At 56.1% G+C, this 19976-nt stretch overlaps 3 protein-coding genes across 4 annotated transcripts; 1 reads left to right on the top strand and 2 right to left on the bottom strand.

Moving 5' to 3' along the window:
• Positions 1 to 521: 521 nt before the first annotated feature.
• LZTS2 (leucine zipper tumor suppressor 2) lies at positions 522 to 7637 on the bottom strand. Of its 2 annotated transcripts, none has more exons than XM_068961472.1 (5): positions 7539 to 7637; positions 4669 to 5118; positions 3388 to 4050; positions 2612 to 2860; positions 522 to 1816 (listed from the first exon to the last, which is right to left on the bottom strand). In XM_068961472.1, the coding sequence occupies exons 2-5, from the start codon at positions 5074 to 5076 to the stop codon at positions 1133 to 1135; spliced, it is 2004 nt and encodes a 667-aa protein (XP_068817573.1). In that variant the 5' UTR covers positions 5077 to 5118; positions 7539 to 7637; the 3' UTR covers positions 522 to 1132. The 2 variants fall into 2 exon arrangements, with proteins under 2 accessions (XP_068817573.1, XP_068817574.1); XM_068961473.1 differs by having other exon boundaries at positions 3403 to 4050.
• Positions 7638 to 12867: 5230 nt separating this feature from the next.
• Positions 12868 to 18324, bottom strand: TWNK (twinkle mtDNA helicase). The gene is made up of 5 exons (XM_068961692.1): positions 16368 to 18324; positions 15935 to 16175; positions 15686 to 15793; positions 15243 to 15384; positions 12868 to 14047 (listed from the first exon to the last, which is right to left on the bottom strand). The coding sequence occupies exons 1-5, from the start codon at positions 17608 to 17610 to the stop codon at positions 13727 to 13729; spliced, it is 2055 nt and encodes a 684-aa protein (XP_068817793.1). The 5' UTR covers positions 17611 to 18324; the 3' UTR covers positions 12868 to 13726.
• MRPL43 (mitochondrial ribosomal protein L43) lies at positions 18266 to 19780 on the top strand. The gene is made up of 3 exons (XM_068961693.1): positions 18266 to 18426; positions 18536 to 18642; positions 18758 to 19780. The coding sequence occupies exons 1-3, from the start codon at positions 18296 to 18298 to the stop codon at positions 18997 to 18999; spliced, it is 480 nt and encodes a 159-aa protein (XP_068817794.1). The 5' UTR covers positions 18266 to 18295; the 3' UTR covers positions 19000 to 19780.
• The last annotated feature ends 196 nt before the right edge of the window (positions 19781 to 19976 follow it).

The raw sequence follows: 19976 nt of genomic DNA, 5'->3' as shown, positions 1-19976 counted from the left end.
CGCGTCTCCCTCCCCAGTCGTCACTAGGGCTCTGCCCGTTCCAGATAAACTCAGTGTCAAGGACAAGGTGCTACTGGGTAGCTGTGTCACCAGCTCACTGCCCCCAACTCCCCAAGACGGGAAGAGGACACCCAGGGTCTGGAGTTGGGGATTGGTATGCACTTTGTTATGATTCCCTGAAACAGTGAGGGACAGGGACTCTCAGAGATGGCCCTCAAGGGGGTCACCGCATCCAGCCCCCAGCAGTGTTCTGTTCAAGGGAGAGAAAGGTCTTTTCTAGTTTCTCAAACCCTGAGAGCCCATTTCATGTTGTAGTCCACCAGGAACTCAGATTTTCTACTGGATTTGTCCTTCCCCATCACCCTTTCCCTCCTGAAGATCTCTATGAGGGGTAGGGGAATAGCCATCAAATAAAAGGGCACGGGGCTCAAACAAGTTCCCCTAATCTTTATCCACCACACTCATCCTTTTTTAAAAACAAAAAAAAATTTTTTTAATTTTTTTCTTTGGGTTTGTACAAGAAATTTACAATGTGAAAAATATACAAGTGAAAAACGAGGCCAAAAATCTGGGTGTGGGGAGGGGCCACTTGGTCACAAACACAAATAAACATTTCTGAGTTCTTCCTTTGGTCTGACTACAGCCCCCTCTCCCCAGAAGAGGGGCTGCAGAGCTGGGACCTGGAGATCAGACCCCAGTCCCAGCCCTGTCCCCCAAAATGGGCAGGGTTGGGGGCAGGCACATCTGGAGCAGCTGGCGCTATCTGGCTCGCTCTGGCTTTGGGATGGTGGGGAGAACGTGGAGATGAGGGAGCCCCTTCCTTTTCCGAGCCCCCTGGCTGAGCAGGCTGGGAGTGCTGGGGGTGTGTGGGGTTGGCAGAGTAGCAATGGCAGTATTTGGGGAGTGAATGAAATAGGTGGAGTGAGTAGGAGCCTTTGTGTAACAGTGGACACAGGGACCTTCAGGGAGTCTGATCCAAGTCATCGGGCAGCCCTGAGTCCTTGGCAGAGGCCCAGAGGCCTGCACCCCAGGGACTAAAGGCCCTTGGGCCCTCAGACTCTGGGGCCCTCGGGGGATCTGAGGCTGCTGCCTGCTTTCAGTAGACCTCCGTACAGAGGCGGGTGCTAAGGCCCTAGATTTCGGTGGCAGTGATCTCCTCCAGGCAGATGCAGGGCGCTGGCTCCGCCAGGCCCAGGTCCGCGAGTTCCCGGGCCTCCAGCTCCAGACTGAGCTGCTGCAGCTCCTGCTCCAGCTGCCGGTTACGTCGGTACATCTGGATGTAGTTGTGCTGCAGCTGCTTCTGGTAGCGGATCACCTGCTCCTTCTCTGCCTGCCAGGCCAGCCGCTCCCCCTCGAAGCTGTCCCGCTGCTCCTCGCCTCGCCGCCGCTCCCGCTGTAGCTCCGCCCGGAGCCGCTCCACCTGGGCCCGTAGGCTGCCCCCGACCCCGGCGGCGGCCCGCTGTGCCTTGGCCTCATCACTCTCTGCCAGGAGGAATGGGTCAGCAGCGGCAGGTGGCACAGGGGGTTCCCGGAGTCCGGCGGCCTCACTGTCCAACTGCCCAGCTTTCTCCCGCAGCCGCTCAGCCTCTTGACGGTGCCGCTGCAGCTCCTGGGAACAGGCCTCCAGCTCCAGCTCCCGTGTCCGGGCCGCCTCCTGGAGGCCCCGTGCCCGGCCCTCACTGACCCGAAGCGCTGCCCGGGCCTCCCGCAGTGCCACGCGCAGGGCCACCAGCTCGCTGCCCTTCTGTACCAGCTCTGCCTGAGATTCCTTCAGTTGCTGCTTCAGCAGGGAGATCTCACCTGACTTCTGGCACACCTAGGAGTAGGAGACAGTTGGAAAAGATGGTGAGAAGGTTCTCCCAGGTGGCCAGGCCCTGACATCAAGCTGGCCATTTGGGGAGAGGCAGTTTGATCACTGTACCTATTTTACAGATGAAGACACTGAGGCAGCTATTCATTGGCTAAGGTGGAATATAGACCCAGATCTTCTGGTTTCAAAGTTGGGGTCTTTAAACCATCATGAAGCACCAGCTTCATGCGGGTTTGGCAGGAGTGGAAGCAGCAACGGGCAGTGGCTGCATTTCCAGCTGGGAGGCACAACAGTATCTTGGTGGAAAGCGTAGACACTAACTAGAGCCGGACTGCCTGGGTTCAGATCTCAGCTCCGCCACTGTGTGTGGAGTGTGATCTCAGGCTCCATCCCTTCTGGGTCTCCTTTTCCTCACCGATGAAATGAGGGTGTGAACAGCACCCAATTCACAGGGTTATTACAAGGATTAGACGATACCCTACGTTACATGCTTCGAGTAGCAGTACCTGTCAAGGAGTAAGCACTACATTCTCATTCTTACTATTGGTGGGAAGGCAGTGGATGGGAATGTCACTGGCTACCTGAGCACTTAGAGCAGAGCCATGAGGAGAACCAATGTGGAGGCCCCCAAGCAGACCCATACCCAGAAAGGGAGGTCAGAGGGCGGAGCCTCATCTCACAAAGGTGAGCAAGGGGAGGCCCTCTGGGGATGGCAGGTGAGGGGATGTGGCTGGGCCCCTCCTTTCAAGCCTTACCCCCTCACTGAAGGCCCTGCTCCCTGCTCCTCCTGGTACAGCTCACCTCCCACTTGGTCTCCTCTAGCCGTGGCCCGAGCTCCCGTTGCTCCCGCTCGAAGGCGGCACAGCGCCGCTCCAGCTGCTCACGTTCCTGCAGCAGCTGCGCAAAATCGTCCTGCAGCTGCCGCTTCTCCTGCTGCAGCTGGAACACCTGAAGCTGCAGCAGCTGTTGGGCCCGCTGGGCCCGGGCCACACCATCCTCTCGCAGAGCCTCTCGCTCACGGGGCCAGTGCCGTTGCCGCTCCTCGTACACCTGCGGGCGAGGGGGCAGGCCTGGGTCCTGGAGGCTCCCCCACTCCTCGAACCCTGGCCACCCCCAGCGCCCCAGTCACCAACTGCCCTGGTGGCCCACTGTCCTGGGCTCAGGGAAGGTGGATTCAACAGTGACAATAACTAGGATACCAACAGTAACAACTACTTTTATGAAAAGAAAGACAACAATAGCAAGCATGTGTGTGGCACTTCCCAGGTGCCAGGCATTGATCTAAGCACTTTACACCCTTTTCCCTGCTTAATCCTTAATGATAACCCTCAGGTCAGGAATATCCCCATTTATGGTGAGGAAACTGAGGCTCAGTACAACTGAGTAACGTGCTCAAGTCTGAAAGACAGTATATGGTGGTGCCATGTCAACCACTCTACAGTTTAAGCCAGACAGCTGGGGTGGGGATGGGGGTCACCAGCCCAACACCTGCCTCTTGGCAGACAGAAATGCGTCTTGTATGCCCAGCACCTGTGAATGTCCTGCCATGCCACCCCCATCACTGCCACTGACCACACCTGGCACATGGTCACCTCACTCTCGTCCAGACTGTCCCGCAGCTGCTGCAGCTCTGCCTCCCGGTCTCGGAGCTTTCCTTCCAGGACACAGTGCAGCAGGGCCTCATCCGAAGGGGGTGGAGGGGGTGGGGGCGGTGGTGGGGAGCGCTCCCCACAAGAGCTGCTGTCAGGGGAGGCCCGGGGACCGCTGCCCAAGAGCCCCCCAGCCATGCGACCCCCCAGGGAGCCTGTGCTCTTGCTGGAGGAAGATCGGCCGCTGTCTGAGTGGGAGGGCCCAGTGGGGGCTCCTCGGGCTGGCCCCGGCAGGACGCCCCGCCCAGGACCGTGGGAGGGCAGGTGCCCGCCTGGGGAGTTGGTAGCCGGCTCGGCACCCCCGGTGCTGTAAGTGGGCAAGCTGGACAATGAGTTTCGGCCAGAGTCAGACAGAGTCCCCGATGGGCAGCCGCTGGCCCAGCCACTCAGTATCAGGGGTTTGTCGGCAGCCGAGGAGGAGGAGGAAGAGGAGGAGGAGGCTGGGCCCCCGAACAGCTGCGTTAGGCTGCCTTGGCTCCCCGACGGTCCGGTGGCCCGAGGACCCAGGAAGCTAGGTAGGGATGGTACCCCTCGAGGTTTGGGCAGCACTGGCTTGAAGGCTGTTGGGCGGATCACAATTTTCTCCATGTTCTGAAATGAGGTGCCATTTGACAATAGGGATGAGCCGCCCAATCTCTCGAAGCCCTTATCACACTCCCTGCCCTCCCATCCAGGGCCCCCAATCCCCATATAGTAATAACAATTGCTACCACTGGCTGAGGGCCTCCTGTGTCAGCTTTACTTACGTCAGGCAACTTAAAATGTACCTCTCAGGTCATTACAAAATCCATGCAAGCAAAATATTATCACTATTGCATACATAGATGAGGAAATGGAGGCTGAGGGAGTTACAGGCTTTGCTCAAATGCAAACACACAGTAGCTATATAAAACAGTATTTCTAAGAAGCTAACATTTATTGAGTACCTATTATGTGCCAGGCACTATGCTAAACACTTTACACATATTATTAGATTTAATTCTCACAACAATCCTATGAAAGTTGACCTGTTACCTCCATTTTACAAACACAGAAACTGAGGCTCAGAAAGGTTAAATGATGTCCCTGACTGAGGTAGAGCTGGGATAAGAACCCAAGTCTGGTGAATCTGGAGCCCGTACTCCTTCCTATAAATAGGTCTCCAAATTTCAGCTTCTCCAGGGGACCTCTGATTCCACCCAGACCCTCAAAGGAAGGGCTGGTCCTCACCTTCTCTAGCTTTCCAGAGACAGGGATGAGCTTTGGTGGGGGACCACGGAGGTGGGCATTGCGTGCCCGCTGCTCTCGGGCATCTTCAAGGTCACTGCTTGGGCTGGGGGGTGACTCTGTCCGGAAGTCCTCGTTGATGTAGGTAAAGTTGGTACCAGGGACAGCCTTCCTGGGGGGCACAGCTGGGCACAGTGGCTCCTGTGCCTCGTAGCCACCCCGCAGCAGCCCATCCTGCTGGCGGAAGAAGGTGGGTCCAGGGGGACCATGGTGGCGAGGAGGAGCCGGCCCCCCGGGGCAGGGCCGGCCTGAGATGAGGCTGCTCACGCTGCCCATGGCTGGAGCTTGTGGGGCAGTAGCGGCCTCAGGAGCGGGTTCCAGGGGCACTGGCAGTGTCTGCACAATGGCCATGGCAGCAGAGGCTCAGGCCTGGCCAGGGGCCTCCAGGGAAACCTGTGAGCAGGGAAGTGGTATCAGAGTCTCTCCATCTTGAGCTCCCTTCCTGTGTGAAGTCCTGAGTCCCTCCTGGTCCTTAGTCTCTGGTCAAACGGCCCACCCAACATCAGTGAAAAGCACTGATATCCTCCCCCTAACACATCCCCTCTTGCACCTTGGCAAGAACCTCCATCCTCCCTGGGCCCCAGACCACTGCCCAATTCTGGTCTGAATAGGGCTAAGGACTGAATCTATCAAGCAGGGATGATGAGGGAATGGGGGTCCCACAGAGGCCAGGAATCAGGGAGGGAGCCCTCTGTACCAGCTCCTGGCACTGGTCCCTGTTCCGCTGGGACAGGTGGACTCATTAGATGCAGTCTGGGCAAACTCAGGGGTGCAGTCTGCAGCTCAAAATGGTAATTAGGGAACAAAGAGCTAAGGCCAGGCAGTGCCCAGCCTCACCCAGCTGGGCCTCAGTTTCTCCCAGACAGAGAGGCGGCAAGGGTGGAGCTGGTCAAACAAGAACCAGAGCTCTTAGGGAACCCACAGGTGCCCTCTGGGGTCTCCTGCCTCCCAGAGGTGGATGTAGGCTCATGCCTATTTCCATGACAATTCCTAGCCTCACCGCACCCAGTCAGTCAGGCCTAAAGAAGCCTCCACAGGCCCACTGCCAACCTCTATGAAACCTTTTAGCTTTCGACATTCCCCAGAGTAAATCCAAAGGGATGAGAATAGAGGCTCTACCATCACCTCTGGCAGCTGCTCCAGGGAAGAGGGCTCCACCTCCCCAGGCCCTGCTCCTTCCTGGAAGGGGATAGCAAGCCTCCACCCGGAACTCCCTCCCTAGTCCTGAGGCTGAAGACCAGGGCTCAGGCATCTGCTGAAGTCATCATGCAGAGCAGGGGCCAAGAAGTGGACAGAGAACTGCGTAGGAGTAGGAGTGTATGCATTTTACTTATTTGTGCGTGTGAAACTGTGCACAAGAACATGAACATGAGCACTGTGTGTGAAAACATGAGTGTATGTGAGTACATGTATGTTTGGATAGATGTATCAATACATTCAGTATATACATGTATATATACATGAACTCATGGGCATACCTTACAAAAATCTGTGCAGCTCTCAGAAAGTATGTGAAAATTATAAATGCATATATTAGTGAATCTGTGATGTATGAGTGTGACTATGTCAGAGAATGGTTTGATGTCCATTCATATATACATGAGTTTACGTATCCTACACAAGTGTGTGAACAGGAAATAGTGCACAAGTGTGTACAGAGTGTTGTGTGTGCACGTGAGAGGGTGAGAGTCTGGGTGGCAGGCAGGGCCAAATGAGTGAGTGGGAGCCTGGTTTTTGTCACTCACTGGAGTGTGTGGAGAGGAGAGACACATTATTCTTTGCTTGATCTGCTCTCCTTCATTCTTGTGTTCGTTAAGTCCACCCTCCCCCACCTCCCCGCTCAAGTCAAAAGATCTGGAGGAAGGTGTCCAGACTGAGGGAGGAGGAGCTGGGAGCCAGGGGTGGGGGTGTCGTGCCCTCGGAGCAGGGGTGGGGACTGAGTCCACCCCACAAGTGCCAGTCCTGAGCAAAGCCGATAGAACACCCCCTCCTCTGCCTTCTCCCAGACCACCCAGGACATGCAGGAAACCGTGGGGAAGGGGCTTCCTTAAGGGGCCAAGAGGGCTGGCACCTCGGTGTGTTTCCCCACTTTAGTGAGCACAGAGTGGAAACTGAGGGGAGGAGACAGAGAGATTCAGACAGGGACCCAAAGGACAGGAGACAAAGACGAAGAGCGGCTCCAGGGCCTGGCGGACCCAGTGAGCCGGGGTCCCCGCGAAGCCAGGGGCCCCTAAACCGAGAAGAGACGCTGAGCTGGGCCCTGAGCGCCAGACACCCACGGAGCCAAAGCCAGGCGCCTGGAAAGCCAGGCCCAGCCAGTCTGGCTCCCGCTCTTGGAGCCCGAGAGAAAAGGAGGGGCAAGTGGAGGCTCCATTTTGAGAAATGCGTTTGTGGCTGTGGGAAGGGAACCCCTCGCACTCCCCAACATCCTTGGGAAACCGCTCCGGCACAGCACACACTGCCCGGCTCGGTGGGCCGGGGGCGGTAGAGGGCTGGATGCAGCCGGGGCCCGAGGGAGGTCTGGCCGAGGTCCGAGTTTCCCACAGACCTGTTTTGGGGGCAGAAGAGTTCGGGAAAGTCTCCCCCTCACCAAACTCCAGGACCATCCAGCGGGTTCAAGTCTGAGATCACGAGTTTCCATTACAAGACAGGAAGCCGGGAGCCCCCAATCCGCCCTCCGGAGTTCACCCCCCTCCTTCCGCCTCTTCCAGAAAGTGGGGGCAGCTGTGGAATGCCGCCTCCCCACGGGACCTCCGCCGCGCAGAAGTTGGGGGCGCCCCCAGGTCGCCTCCCAGCCCCGGCCCCCCCCTCACCTCCACCGCGCCGCTCCATGCTCAGCCCCGGGCCGCCCCCAGCGCTCCACAGGCGCGCCGCGCGGCTCCAGCTTGCCGCGCGCGGCCACTCGGAGCGGCCCGGTCCGATCCGGCCCCGCCTGCGCGGCGCCCCCAGCCCGGCCTGGCCCCCGCCCGGCCCAAGTGGGCGGTGCAGCGCGGGGGAGGGTCCGAGGGGTGACCCCGCCCCCGGGGCGCGGACACGCGCAGGCACCCGGCGTCACGCGTGTCCGGCGGGGCGCACGCTGGAGCTACGCAGCAGGACTCAGATTCCCTCCCTCCGAGGCGCGATGGCTGTGTGTCTGGGGCTCGGTCGGTTCAGGACTAGGCGGCGGCGGGTCACCCTTTACCCTTATTTGGGCCCCGGGGCCAGCGGCAGCTGGTCATTGTTCGAGCACAAAGGGCCAGGCGCCGCGGCAGCCGCCCTTCCCCCTCCGCTCCTCTAGTCGATGCCTCACCCCTAGGCACACTCGCCGGCTTCAGAGTCCAGAGAAGGAGGTTGGGGGTAACCTAACCCCCAAGTCTGGGCCCTACGTCCCGGCACAAGTCGGGGGCCGACGCTTGGTGGGTGCCTGCCCCACCCCCAGCCGCTTGCCAGAAGGCATACTAGGATTTGCGGAGGCGGCGCCACCTGGCGGCCCGTTCGGAGAACACAGCCACCCCCAAACTTGGGGGGGCCCTACCCTTCTCCCCAGTGCTGTACTCTCTCTCGGGAGAGCCCAGGCCTTCCTCGAGCGCGGTTCTTTGCTCCCCAACCTTCCCTCAGACTCATTTGCTAAGAGGTAAATGCTCAGAGAGAGACGTCCCCTGGGCCCCCAAAAGTCACCCCAGTGGGGGAGCTGGTCCAAACCTACAGGCCAAGCTTACGCCAGCCTCACAGCAGACAACGTTCCACTGTCTTCTCAGGGTCAAGGATACTCTCACCCTCTGGCAAACAACACAATCTAAACACCCACACGACCTTTCCCACACTCAGTCTCAGACACAATCACTCAGTCTGTCTGGTCCATCAGAAGGTTCCATGTCCCTTCTTGCCATAATCAGGCCAACTCACAGAGATACACACTCGGTATCACGGCTAGTTGTGCACAAGCTTTCACAGCTCAAGTTCCTTTGCACCCAGTCACAATCTTGACTATACTTGCCTCCCAAGCTTTTTTCACACTATGACAGTCTTTTTCAGTCACAAAGACAACTTTTTAAACAAACACGTCGTATTTCACTAACATTTTATCACACAGACTTTCCCATAGGGATTTCTGTGACCCAACCAGGTCAGCTGATGCCCGCATCCCTGGGCAAGGACAGCCTCCTGCCCCCTAACCCCGCCCGCCAGAACTAAGGCCTGCCGGAGCTCCTCTGCCCCAGGAAGGAGCATTCCCCCCGCCCCGCCCCCCCCCCCCCCCCCTTCCAGGCCGCAGCCTGGCCGGCTCTCAGTTCTATTTTTAGCTCCATGGAAAGAGTTGTTTTCTTTCTTTTTCCCTGGAAAGGGAAACATAGCCCAGCCACCCTCAGGCTCACCCTAGACCCTCTTGCCTCACAAGTACAGACTGAGCCCCACCCCCATAGAGACCCCCTCTTCTGGCCTTGCCCTGATCCCAGCCTCCTGGGGCACCAGGAGCCTCCTCCCCTTTCTGGCAGCCTGCCCAGAAGCTCAGGCAGCAGCTGGGCTCAGCGTGTGTGGAGGGGTAGGGGGGGTGGTGGAGAGGGAGGCCGAGGGCCGCTGCCCACTCTCATTCGCTGGGGGGAGGGGGCCGTGCTCCCTTCTACCAGAGGGAGACTGGCCCACTCTGGTATAGAGAGGATGTGTACGGTCATGCATTCCCTGGGGAAGGGGGACTCCTACTCTTGCGTGAGTGGGCTTTCTGCTCCTACTTTGAGGGGAGGAGCTCCCAGTTCCGCAAGGAGGAGTGTAGTAAGAAAGGGGACCCACAGGCGTTCGCGCAGCTGCTCCCCGGGCCTGGAGGTTCCGGCGGAGGCTGCTGTACACTGCCAGAATTGCCCCCCTCTCGGGTATCTTCAGGAATGGGGGCAGCATGTTCCGGAGAAGGAAGGTGAGGAGCCCAGGTAACCAACCCTCTCAGTCCAACAGTCTGTTGTCCTCCTTCGCTACCCCAACTCCGGGGGGCGTTGTGCTCCCATTCCTGGGGAAAGGCTTATCCCCTCCGGGTGGAGAATGGAATACAGCCCGGCAAGGTATCTTTCAAACTCGCTTAGTACTGGGGAGGAAGGTTCCCGCCGCGAGGCTCCCCCCGTACAGCCCACGGGTCTGCGAAGCGATGACGTGCTCAACGCCTGTTTACGTCTTAGTCTTCACCTGCGGGCAGCAAGGAAGCCGGAACCTCCGGAGGCGTCCCACCTGGCCCGCCCCCGTCCGCGGTCACTGGGAGGCCCTTTTCTCCCACCCTCGTCAACTACGCGACAGCAGCACACCCTGCCCGCTGGGGGTCCGCGCGGGCCAGCGGCGCTGATCCGCCGACAGCAAGCGAAACTCACTAGGCGCGTCCGCCCCGCAGTGCACGTGTATTCAGGTGTCTCCAGTACGCGCGTGGGTCTGTGTGCACGCGTGTGTGCGCCCGTCGGTGTGAGTTTTCGTGTAGGTTCCCTGTTCAGACTCTTCGCCCGCGGCCCCTGGACTGAGGACCCTTCTCTTCACCCCAATCCCCGGCTTCCCGGGATCGGGAAAGTTCACTCCGGGGCGGGGGTGTGCAGGAGGCGAGAGTTCCTACACCGCCGCGGCGCCCCCACTCACCCACCCAGCGCTACCTTAACCGCCGTTCCAGCTCCCGCTGGGCTCCTGACCCAGGGCCGGCACCTCCTGGCCGCAGATCCGCCGGCTCCCTAGCGCGCTGGGCCCGGGCTTGGTGGAGGGGGCGGGGCGGCTGAGGCCGCGCCCCCGACCAAGGCAGGGGAGTGGTCTGCCCAGCACCCCCTCAGCAGCAGATCTGGTACCCTGCCAAGCAGTGTTGCGACGGTGGCCCAAGACTGCCCCTCGGACTTCTGACTTCGCAGCTTCTGGAACTGGCTTTTGATCTAGGAAGGGGCCAGCGGCGCCACAGCTAAGCTAAGCTACCTGGCTGCCTTAACCAAGTTGGCTATAGGGCTTTACTGCCACCATCCTCTGGTCTGTAGGGAGCCCAGCCTGGTCCACTCCCAGCCCATTCCCCAGACACAGGGAAAACCCCTGGGAAGCAGACGAAGAAGGCTCGGATTTCACCAAAACAGACCCCGCCCTTCCTCACACACACCTCTGAGGTTGGGGCTGCTCAAGCAGAACCAACACTTCCCCCTCCCCTGGAGTAGGTGTCTGCCCCGTGAGCAGGCTTGCCAGTTTTGGCCCCCCCCCCCCCCCCAGAGTGTAGTCAGGCTTCTCTTAGACTTATAAAGTTCCACCCACAGGCACAAACAGGAAGTTGACCTGTATTGCACCAAAGGGTCCCTCCCTCCATGGCACCCAAGGCAGCCTGTGGGAGGGCAGACCGTGATGTCTACAGGTATTTGGGTCATATCTGCAGCCTGAGTACTTGGGCAGCAGGAGCCGTTTGAGTTGAGTCTCTTCTGAGACCCATCCCCAGTGAAGGGATGGGGGACCAAAGCTGCCCCCTTACAGCCAAGTGGGTTAGAGAATCTGAGGACAAGCCTGCAGATCCAGCTGGACTCTACTGGGCCAGGCTGTCCCTCAGCTCTCAGGAAGATTCCAGTTGGGCACAGGCCGAGTACTGATTCTAGCCCAGGCAGTTTGCCTCAATCCACTTAGGTGGGGTACAGAAACAGTGACTCCTAGGGACCTTACATAAGACCCAGGGATTAACTGCTAATTTTTGGGCTCCAGGGGCTCCTGAAATACTTTGGGCTAATTTTCACGTGAGGGGTTTAAGACAGGTGTGTAATGGAATGTGTGTGTGTGTGTGTAGGGGTGGGGGTGGGGGATCATTAGCTTCCCCTCCCCCCTACCATTCTGGTTTGCTGTGTGGGCTGTCTGCTAGAAGGGTGGGGCAAGACAGGCAAGTGTGTATCTATCCCTCTATCCCCAATTCATAGACCTCATAAAAGTCTCCTTTTGGAAATCCCTGAAAGATTTCCTGAGCACAGAAGACCAGAATGTGGAACCCACATCCTTACAGGTAGGGCTGACCTGGTAGTGTGCATCTGGAAGGCATGGCTGACGTTCAACGTTATAGACCCTGGATGAAGCCTAGACCAGCCAGCGGCTGGGAATGATTACTGCAGGATTAGGAGGCCTGGCTCCAGCCAGTCTGGGAGAGACCCCCAAGAAGGGAGGCCCTGGAGGAGGTCCCCCTTCCCTCCCCCTAGAGAACAGCTTTGTTCCAGGGTCTGTTTCAGGAAACAATTGTAGTCACAGTTCTCACAGACCAGAGACCCCAAACCATTCCACAGGGTTCCAGACCTCTCTCTTAGGTTGACAAGGAATGCTTGAAAAGGCAGCCTTGCTTCCAGGAAGCAGGACACTCCCCCTCAAATACCCCCCTTAACAAAAGGCTTCTCCCCAGCCCCCTTCGAACATCTTGCATTCTCACTACTCTTGCAGGCAAATCTAAAGGGAAACAGACTTTAGAATATCTGAGGAAGTGACATGGGAAAGTGTTATCATTTAGCAATATTTCTGACATGGTCTCTTTCTGCATAAGTTATTTTACGATCTCCTTCAGAGTTTCTTAAAAACGAGTCCTGCAACCTCTCCTGAAACCTCCAGAATCAGAAATGCCCGTGTGTCAGGATTTGGGGAAGAGTAGGGCCTAGGGACTGCATTTTTAAACAAGAAACCGAGTTCTAACACACACTAACATAAGAGAAACCCAGAGAGGGTACAAGAGAGGGAAATGGAAGTGGGTGGGGAGCAGATAAGAGTATGCTGAGCCTGAATCCACAAGGAGCGAGGCCACTGAGTGACTCATGTCACAGAGGGACAGCTGGTCAGGCAAGGTCTTAGGCATGGGGCCCAGTGACCCACACCTCTGCCAGGGATCACATGGAGATCCTCAGGGAAGACAGGGATAAAGAAGCACCATCCTATCTTCCCTAGGCCATGAAGAGGTATAAGGCTGTGCATGCATGCATGCAGATCCTGCTTTCTTGGGAGCACGCAGCTCCGACGGAGTGGGGGAGGGGACTTATCCACTCCCAATTCAAAAAGTGAGAGGAAAATTCAGTTCAAGGAAAATCCAGTTTAAGACTAGGGAGACACCTGGTGGTCAAATAAGCAAAAGCAGAGTAACAAAGGCAATGGAAAAAAATATATTTTTATTTTTTTTCAGTAAAACTGGAAAAGGCTCTACAAAAAGTCTTGATTGCATCCACTCCAGCAGTCCAAAGCAGCATACCATGGAATGAGTGTCTAGGTGGCAGGCACTCTGGGCTCACATCTCCCTTCCATGGCTCTCTTCCAGGCTTCCACCTTTGAAGCTAGCCCTGGTGTTATTAATACAAGGGTGAAGCACCTAGATCAGATGGTATTAAGCACCACTTCAGGGGAGGCTTCAGAGTGGCGGGTAGAGGAGTTTGGTGTCCACCATGTCACCCCTTGGCTCTGAAAGCCTGGGCTGGAGTTTTGACAAGAAGTTCCCCTATTCCCCTACAGGTTCAGGGAGCCTGACCCCTCTGCTTTGACCTCAACTTGCTCGTTCTCACCTCAGGGCCTCTGTATTTACTTTTTCCTCTGCCTGGATTCCTCTTTCTCCACATGTTCACATGGCTCAATCCTAGTTCTTCAGAGGTCCCAGCTCAAATGTCCTCTGCTCAGAGATACCTTTTCAAATATTACTCTAAACTAGACTGTAAGCACTATCACATTACTGTAGTTTTCTCCTTTAGAGCATATTTTCACTACTGAGAACTATGTTTTGTGTGTATTTGCTCATTGCTTGTCTCTTCTACCAGATTACAGGTTCCATGGAAGCAGGGACCTCATCTGTCTTGTCAGTGCTATTTTCCCAGAATCTAGAACCAAGCCTAGCACATAGTAGGTTCTCAAATATTTGCTAAATTGAATTCTCTCGAAATGAAACCATTCCCTATGCTAAGCCCCTCAGGGTGAGACAGGGGCCCATAGCTCACAACTACAGGGCAGAGGCAGCCGTAGCAGAGGACTGAGAGTCTCTACCCCACACTGTCCTGCCAGGCATGTTTCAATGTCCAGCTCTGCAGTGTCTTCACCTTGAAGGCTTGGAGAGGTCTGGCTGGTTGGGGTTGCGGGCCTGGTTGGAACAAGTCTCAGAGATCTGGGGCATAGCCCCCTTTTTGCCAGAAGAGGGCTTTTTGGCCACTAGTCCATTGTCATCCTTGATCTTCTTGAGCCGGGCCTTGCTCTTTGGTGGTATGGAGAAGGTGAGAGAACTCTTGTTGAATTCAAGTGGGAAGACACCTACATCTCCATCAAAGCGGTTCTTGGACACCTGCAGATACCGTTTCCCTGGCCCAGTTACCAGTTTCCTGTCCTGCAGGATCAGAACGTTGTCTGCTTCCTGGCTTGCCTGGGGGATAAGGGGCAGAAGGAAGAAGGAGCAAGAAGATATATGAGAGGAGCACAAAGGCAGGCTGAGAATGCAGGAATAGCAAGAATGTGGAAAAGGAAAAGTACTTCCCCTGTCACCAAAGCTCTCTGAACTACTGACCAAAATGCTGGGGTCACTTAAGTATCTTAGCTCCCTGACGACCCTGCTGCCGTCCCAGGTTGTGAACATGCTGTTCCCTCTGCTGCTAACACATCTGGCTCCTTGGCTCACGACCTCACTCCACCTGAACTCCTTAGCATTTAGGTCCCAGTCTACATGTCTCACTTCCCTGGAGAGAACATTCTTGATCCCCATACATAAAAAAGGCACCCGCATCTTTCCACTTCTGTCATTCTTTTCCCCAGTTCCATGTCTGTTTCATCATAGCACATAGTTTGCATTCCTTGCCCTGTCTTCCTAGTGCCCAGCCCAGGCCTGGCACATAATAGGCACTCACTCAGTGTGCCATGGAAGCTCCAGGATCCCAGGCTGGTCCTGCTGCGCAGAGGGCCCTCCCACTTACTTGCTTATTTCATACCTATTGTTGGCCAAAACCCAACCCAACCTTTGTTGACACCTCTTCTAAGAAGTCTCCCCAGATGTCCCAGGCTGACTCAGATGCCTTTTCTCCCCAAATACCTGTGCTGCCTATCATAGTTCTTAGTATTATCATGAAAGTGAAACTCGCTCAGTCATGTCCAACTCTTTGCCACCCCATGGACTTCCACTTAGTCCATGGAATTCTCCAGGCCAGAATACTGGAGTAGGTAGCCTTTCCCTTCTCTAGGGGATCTGCAACCTAGGGATAGAACCCAGGTCTCCCGCGTTGCAGGCAGATTCTTTACCAGCTGAGCCACAAGGGAAGCCCCAAGTATTATCATATTGAGTTGTAATCACTGTCTCCTTTTTTTTGTGCTGTGCTATATGGCATGTGGGATCTTAGTTCCCTGACCAGGTCTCCAACCCTTGCTCCTTGCATTGGAAGCACAGTCTTCACCACTGTACCGCCAGAATACATAGCACATGTATTCTTCATGTCATGACTCCAGAGGCAGCTGCCTCCTGCCTGTTCCAGATGGGTAGTCAAGATGATTTAAGGCTGAATGAAAGCTGTCCCTGGTCATACCTGCCCCCTCTACTCTCCAGAGCTTGAGATCCTCTAAAGTCCACTTACTTTGGCTGAGCCAAAAATGGATGCTGTCTGTAGTTCTTTATCATCATCCTCTTTTCGGGGGTGAATGACCAGTGTTACATGGCAGCTACTGTCTGTTGCAAACTTCCGAAAGGCCCCGACAATGTAGTCTTGAGCTGCAATCCTGCCCAACAAAGCAAAGAGGTTATCAGACACAGAAGGACAAGAATGAACACATACTCCTGATTCGTTCACATCTTACCACAACATCACTCTACTTCCCTTTGCCCAAGGACTCACACTTAAATCCCTGTCCACATTTACCACTGTCATACCACACACCTCTATAAAGACAGAAATACATACAGAGAGGTATGTGCCTGCACATATGTCAGAAAACAAGCGTACAGTGTTTACCCAGAGGCCAGCTGCCTGAGAAGATGTGTGTTTAAGTGGGTTACAGCTAGACAAGAGGAGGATGTCACCTGTCTGTGGACAGCTGCTCATGACCCATCATGAACTGCAGATTGTCGATGACCACATGACAAATGTCATAAACATAGACTGCATGTTGCATTGTGTCTATTACAGTCCTGGGAAGAGGAAAAGACAATGAATTCCAGAGTCAGTTACAAGTAATGACTGTTCTCTAGACCATGGCAGTCTGAAGACTCTGTTGGGAGTCTGTTCTCCTGCCCTCCTGTTCTTTGAAAGCCGAGGCCTGGAAACCTCACCTGATGCTCTGTTGCCCATGAAAAGTCATGAAATAGAGGGGCAAGTCTTCAAAGCGGTCAGCCCACTCATCGTATTTGTCCAGTTGCTCTTCCAGTCGTCCCACAGCAAACTGTGTCAGCATGACGCGGGCTAGTCTCACGTTGCTGATCTCAAAGCTACCCCACAGCGTGTTCACTCCTTGGGTACACAAATCCAGGGCATATTCACTGATGAATGTTGTCTTTCCACTGCCTGTTGGCCCTGCACAGGGGTTGAACACAGACCTGGGTGAGGGAAAAAAGCCCTAACCTTGAAACCAAGATCCACAAGAAACTTCAAAGTTGGGAGGCGAAGGCTCCTCTTAAACATTTACTATTGCCCAAACCCACATGCTTTAGTCATCTAATCCTCTGCCCCCAAACCCACCCAAGCAGTAAGTTCCCAAAGGGTTACCTGTGAAGACTGTCAGCTCGCCCTTCCGATGTCCCTTCAAAAGACGATTGAGGTCTGGGAAGCGGCTCCAGCGAACACCAGCTGCCTGCTCCACGTTTGACAGTTCTCCTAGCACCTCCTCCCGAAGCTGCCGGAAAGACACGATAGACTTGTGCCAGGCGGGCAGGGCAGTACGCAGAATACGAGAAAGGTTTAAGCCTTGGTTCAGAGCCTCCAGTGGAGAGGGCTGCTGGTCCCCAGGCCGCACCAAGGAGCATCGTTTGGGGTTCAGTTTTCGGGCAAACAACTTGGCAGCTTCCCAGGACCTAAGGTCATTCCCCAGCCAGAGCACGACCCGTCGGAACTGTTCGAGGTAAGGAAGCAGGGCAGGGGGTAAGCAGGCTGTTCCTCGGGGTAGGGCTAGAGTGGGCAGCCCTGTGGACTGGTTCAAGGCCAGACTATCCAGCTCTCGACTTGTCAATACCACTTCAACATCTCGTCGACTAATCAGTGGTAACCCAAACAGGTTGTGGTAGGCACCAGGCCGGGGAATGGTGGTCTCCACATACTGCACCCCATTGCCCTGGGTTTCAGCCCCTAGTAGCTTCAGGCCTCGCAATCCCAAACCTCCAGGGGAGAACCAAGGGAAGACAAGCTTGCGAGCAGGCCGCAGATAGCGCACGCTGAAACGCTTAAGTGTGTCATCTGTCACTCTGGTGAGGCCAAACATCATGCGAGCTAGCTGGGACTCCTCTGGCTCAGGCAGCTCCCAGAGAGGTATGGCTCGGTTCCAGATCCTCCGGACCTCCTCACTGTCCTCAGCTTCTGGGGCCTCACTGAGTAGGACCCCTTCTCTGGCCCCATCCCCTTGCCCCTCCACGCTGGCTTGAAAGTCTTCCCAGCTCCCCTCTGCTAGGGTGGTCATGCAGAGAAAGCGGCCCGTGGTCTTGTCAATGAAGAGGCTGAAGGAAGAGGCTGCACCAGTCTGGTCCTTGAGCTTTGAGGCCTCCACAAAGGGACTCGGTGCCCGCAGGCAGCTGTGTCCATCCTGGAAGGGGATCCCACGGGCCCGCAAATATTGGCGGATTTCAGTTGTGGTTACAGGCAACAGTGGTGCCTCCAAGGAGGGAAGAGCCTCCTTCCTGTACCGTCTGCGAGGAGGGCCCGGGGCCAAGCTTCGGGGCAGGCCTCTCCGTCCCATCCACGCCCCACGCAGGGGCAGCAGGATGCGGAGGGGGTACCCGCTTCGGAGGAGGACCCACATTCCTACTCAAACGGAGGAAGTTACTGCTTGAAATGCCTTAGGTGCCTGGTTCGGGTGCCTTCACTACTAGGTCATACCCTAGGGACCCTGCACGCAGCTCTCTTCTCCCTCTGAATCCTCTTCAGCCCCTCTACATTGCCACCTCACATCCACGCCAGAGGACTTTTTCACGTCCGCCTCCCTCTGGCCGGTCCCTCCACAGCTACCTCACCTCTGCCACCTTCCGCGCCGCCCCTTCCTGACGCGGTTTCTCTCGATCATCTCCTCGCCACTACCGCCCCTCCACTGCCCCTCTTCATCGTCCTCATCTCTGCAGCCGTCTGTGTCCCTTCCGTGGTCTCCCTCCTCTGGGGCCCCTGCTAAAGGACCGTTCCACCGCTCCCCTCAAGGGGACTCCAGGCGACTAGAGTGTTGCTCCGCCGCTCCCGCCGAGGGGCGCCCGTCGTGCCTCCGCCGGGTGGCTTCCTCGGCTCCACGGCTAGGAGCTCCGCCGCTCCTGACCCCAGCCCCCGGGTCACCACTCTCGTCTAACCCCTGTCGCCTGCAACATGGGGAACACGCGAGCCACTAGCCGTGACTTCGGAAGCAAAACTAGCGCGTCGCAAGTGTTCCCGGAAGCGGAAGCCTCTGGTTCGCCCCGCCCCCACTCCGCGAGACCCGGCTTTGCGACCGGAGAGCTGTGGCCATGACTGCCCGCGGGACAGCGAGCCGCTTCCTGGCGAGTGTCCTGCACAACGGGCTGGGTCGCTACGTGCAGCAGCTGCAGCGGCTCAGCTTTAGCCTCAGCCGTGATGCGCCCTCGTCCCGCGGCGCCAGGTGAGCCGAGGAAGGGCGCGGGGGTGCGACTCCGGGCGCGGGGGTGCGACTCCAGCCGCGGTCGCCCCGGGTCAGGGATCACCTTGCTCACCCTTCTCTGGTCCCTCAGGGAGTTCGTGGAACGGGAGGTGACCGACTTCGCCCGCCGGAATCCCGGGGTCGTCATATATGTGAACCCGCGGCCGTGCTGTGTGCCGAGAGTAGTGGCCGAATACCGTGAGTGGGGCCGGGCGAGGGCTGGAGGGCGGCGCCGGAGCGGGGCTCGGCCCGTTTGCCTGCCGCTCGTCTGACCCCTGCTCCGCTTCTGTTATCCCCATCTTCCTTCGACCAGTTAATGGGGCTGTGCGCGAGGAGAACCTGAACTGCAAGTCGGTTGAGGAGATCGCCACACTGGTGCAGAAGCTGGCCGACCAGTCGGGCTTGGACGTGATCCGCATCCGCAAGCCCTTCCACACGGACAGTCCTAGCATCCAGGGTCAGTGGCACCCCTTCACCAACAAACCGACAGCACTGGGCGGGCTGCGCCCTCGAGAGGTCCAGAATCCTGCCCCGACCCAGCGGCCAGCACAATGAAGACCAACTCCATACCCATAGTTTGGACTCTCACTCCAGCAGAGGTGGTTCCTGCTCCTGGTTTGCTTCACGGGAGATAGATGGAGTCCACCAATGGGTACTTTTGCTTGGGATAAAGAAGAGCTGCCTGTCTGTTTTGATGTCCACCGTTAGGGGCAGGGACTGTGAGTCTCCTCATTCTTAGCCAGTTGACATCCTGAAACCTGAGAATCTTCAGAGATTTGACTTGGTCTTCATTTCTTAAATCCAAATCAATAATAGTGCTCTCAAAGCACAGTGAGGGCTTTCAAGGCTGGCTTCTGAAGAATTCCTTTTGGCTTGTTTCTGTAGCCAGTGACCAAGAGAGTCTGCTGTGAGCCTGGCACTGGACTAGGCCCTTTATATCTATGTGAATGTTGTGTGCAGATTAGAAAACTGAAGTTAATAAATTTGCCAAGGTCGCACTTGAAGTCTGCTTCAAAATAACACCAATTTTTGACTATTCTAAAACCAGAAGCAAATGAATAATAACTCTTCAGAATGGTGTAATATCAAAGGCCATATGATTAATCTAGGCTTAACCCTTGGAAAGAGTGATTCTCAGACCATCTGATTAATAGGCAACATCTTCTAGAACTAGGGGGGGGAGGAGATGATGAGAAAAAGCCAGGAGGTAAAAACCTAAAAACTTTTTTATGAATTCTTGAATTGTCATTAATTTTGTCATCCCCTTATCACCATGATCAGTAAATAGTGATCATTTTAAAAAGCCTGTGTGCCTGCTCAGGACAATCAGGATGGAAGCTGAGGATCCCACCTTCTGCAAAATTAAAAAAATAATAATTTTATTTTTGGCTGTGTCGGGTCCTCATTGCTACACACTGGCTTTCTCTAGTTGTGCATAGCCTTCTCATTGCGGTGGCTTCTCTTGTTGTGAAGCACAGACTCTAGCGCACATGGGCATCAGTAGTTGTGGTGAATAGCTCAGTAGTTGCATT

Source organism: Capricornis sumatraensis, chromosome 23, assembly GCF_032405125.1.
Source record: "Capricornis sumatraensis isolate serow.1 chromosome 23, serow.2, whole genome shotgun sequence".
Classification (NCBI taxonomy): domain Eukaryota; kingdom Metazoa; phylum Chordata; class Mammalia; order Artiodactyla; family Bovidae; genus Capricornis; species Capricornis sumatraensis.
The sequence above is the reverse complement of the archived record's forward strand: the minus strand, read 5'-3'. Positions and strand labels throughout refer to the sequence as shown.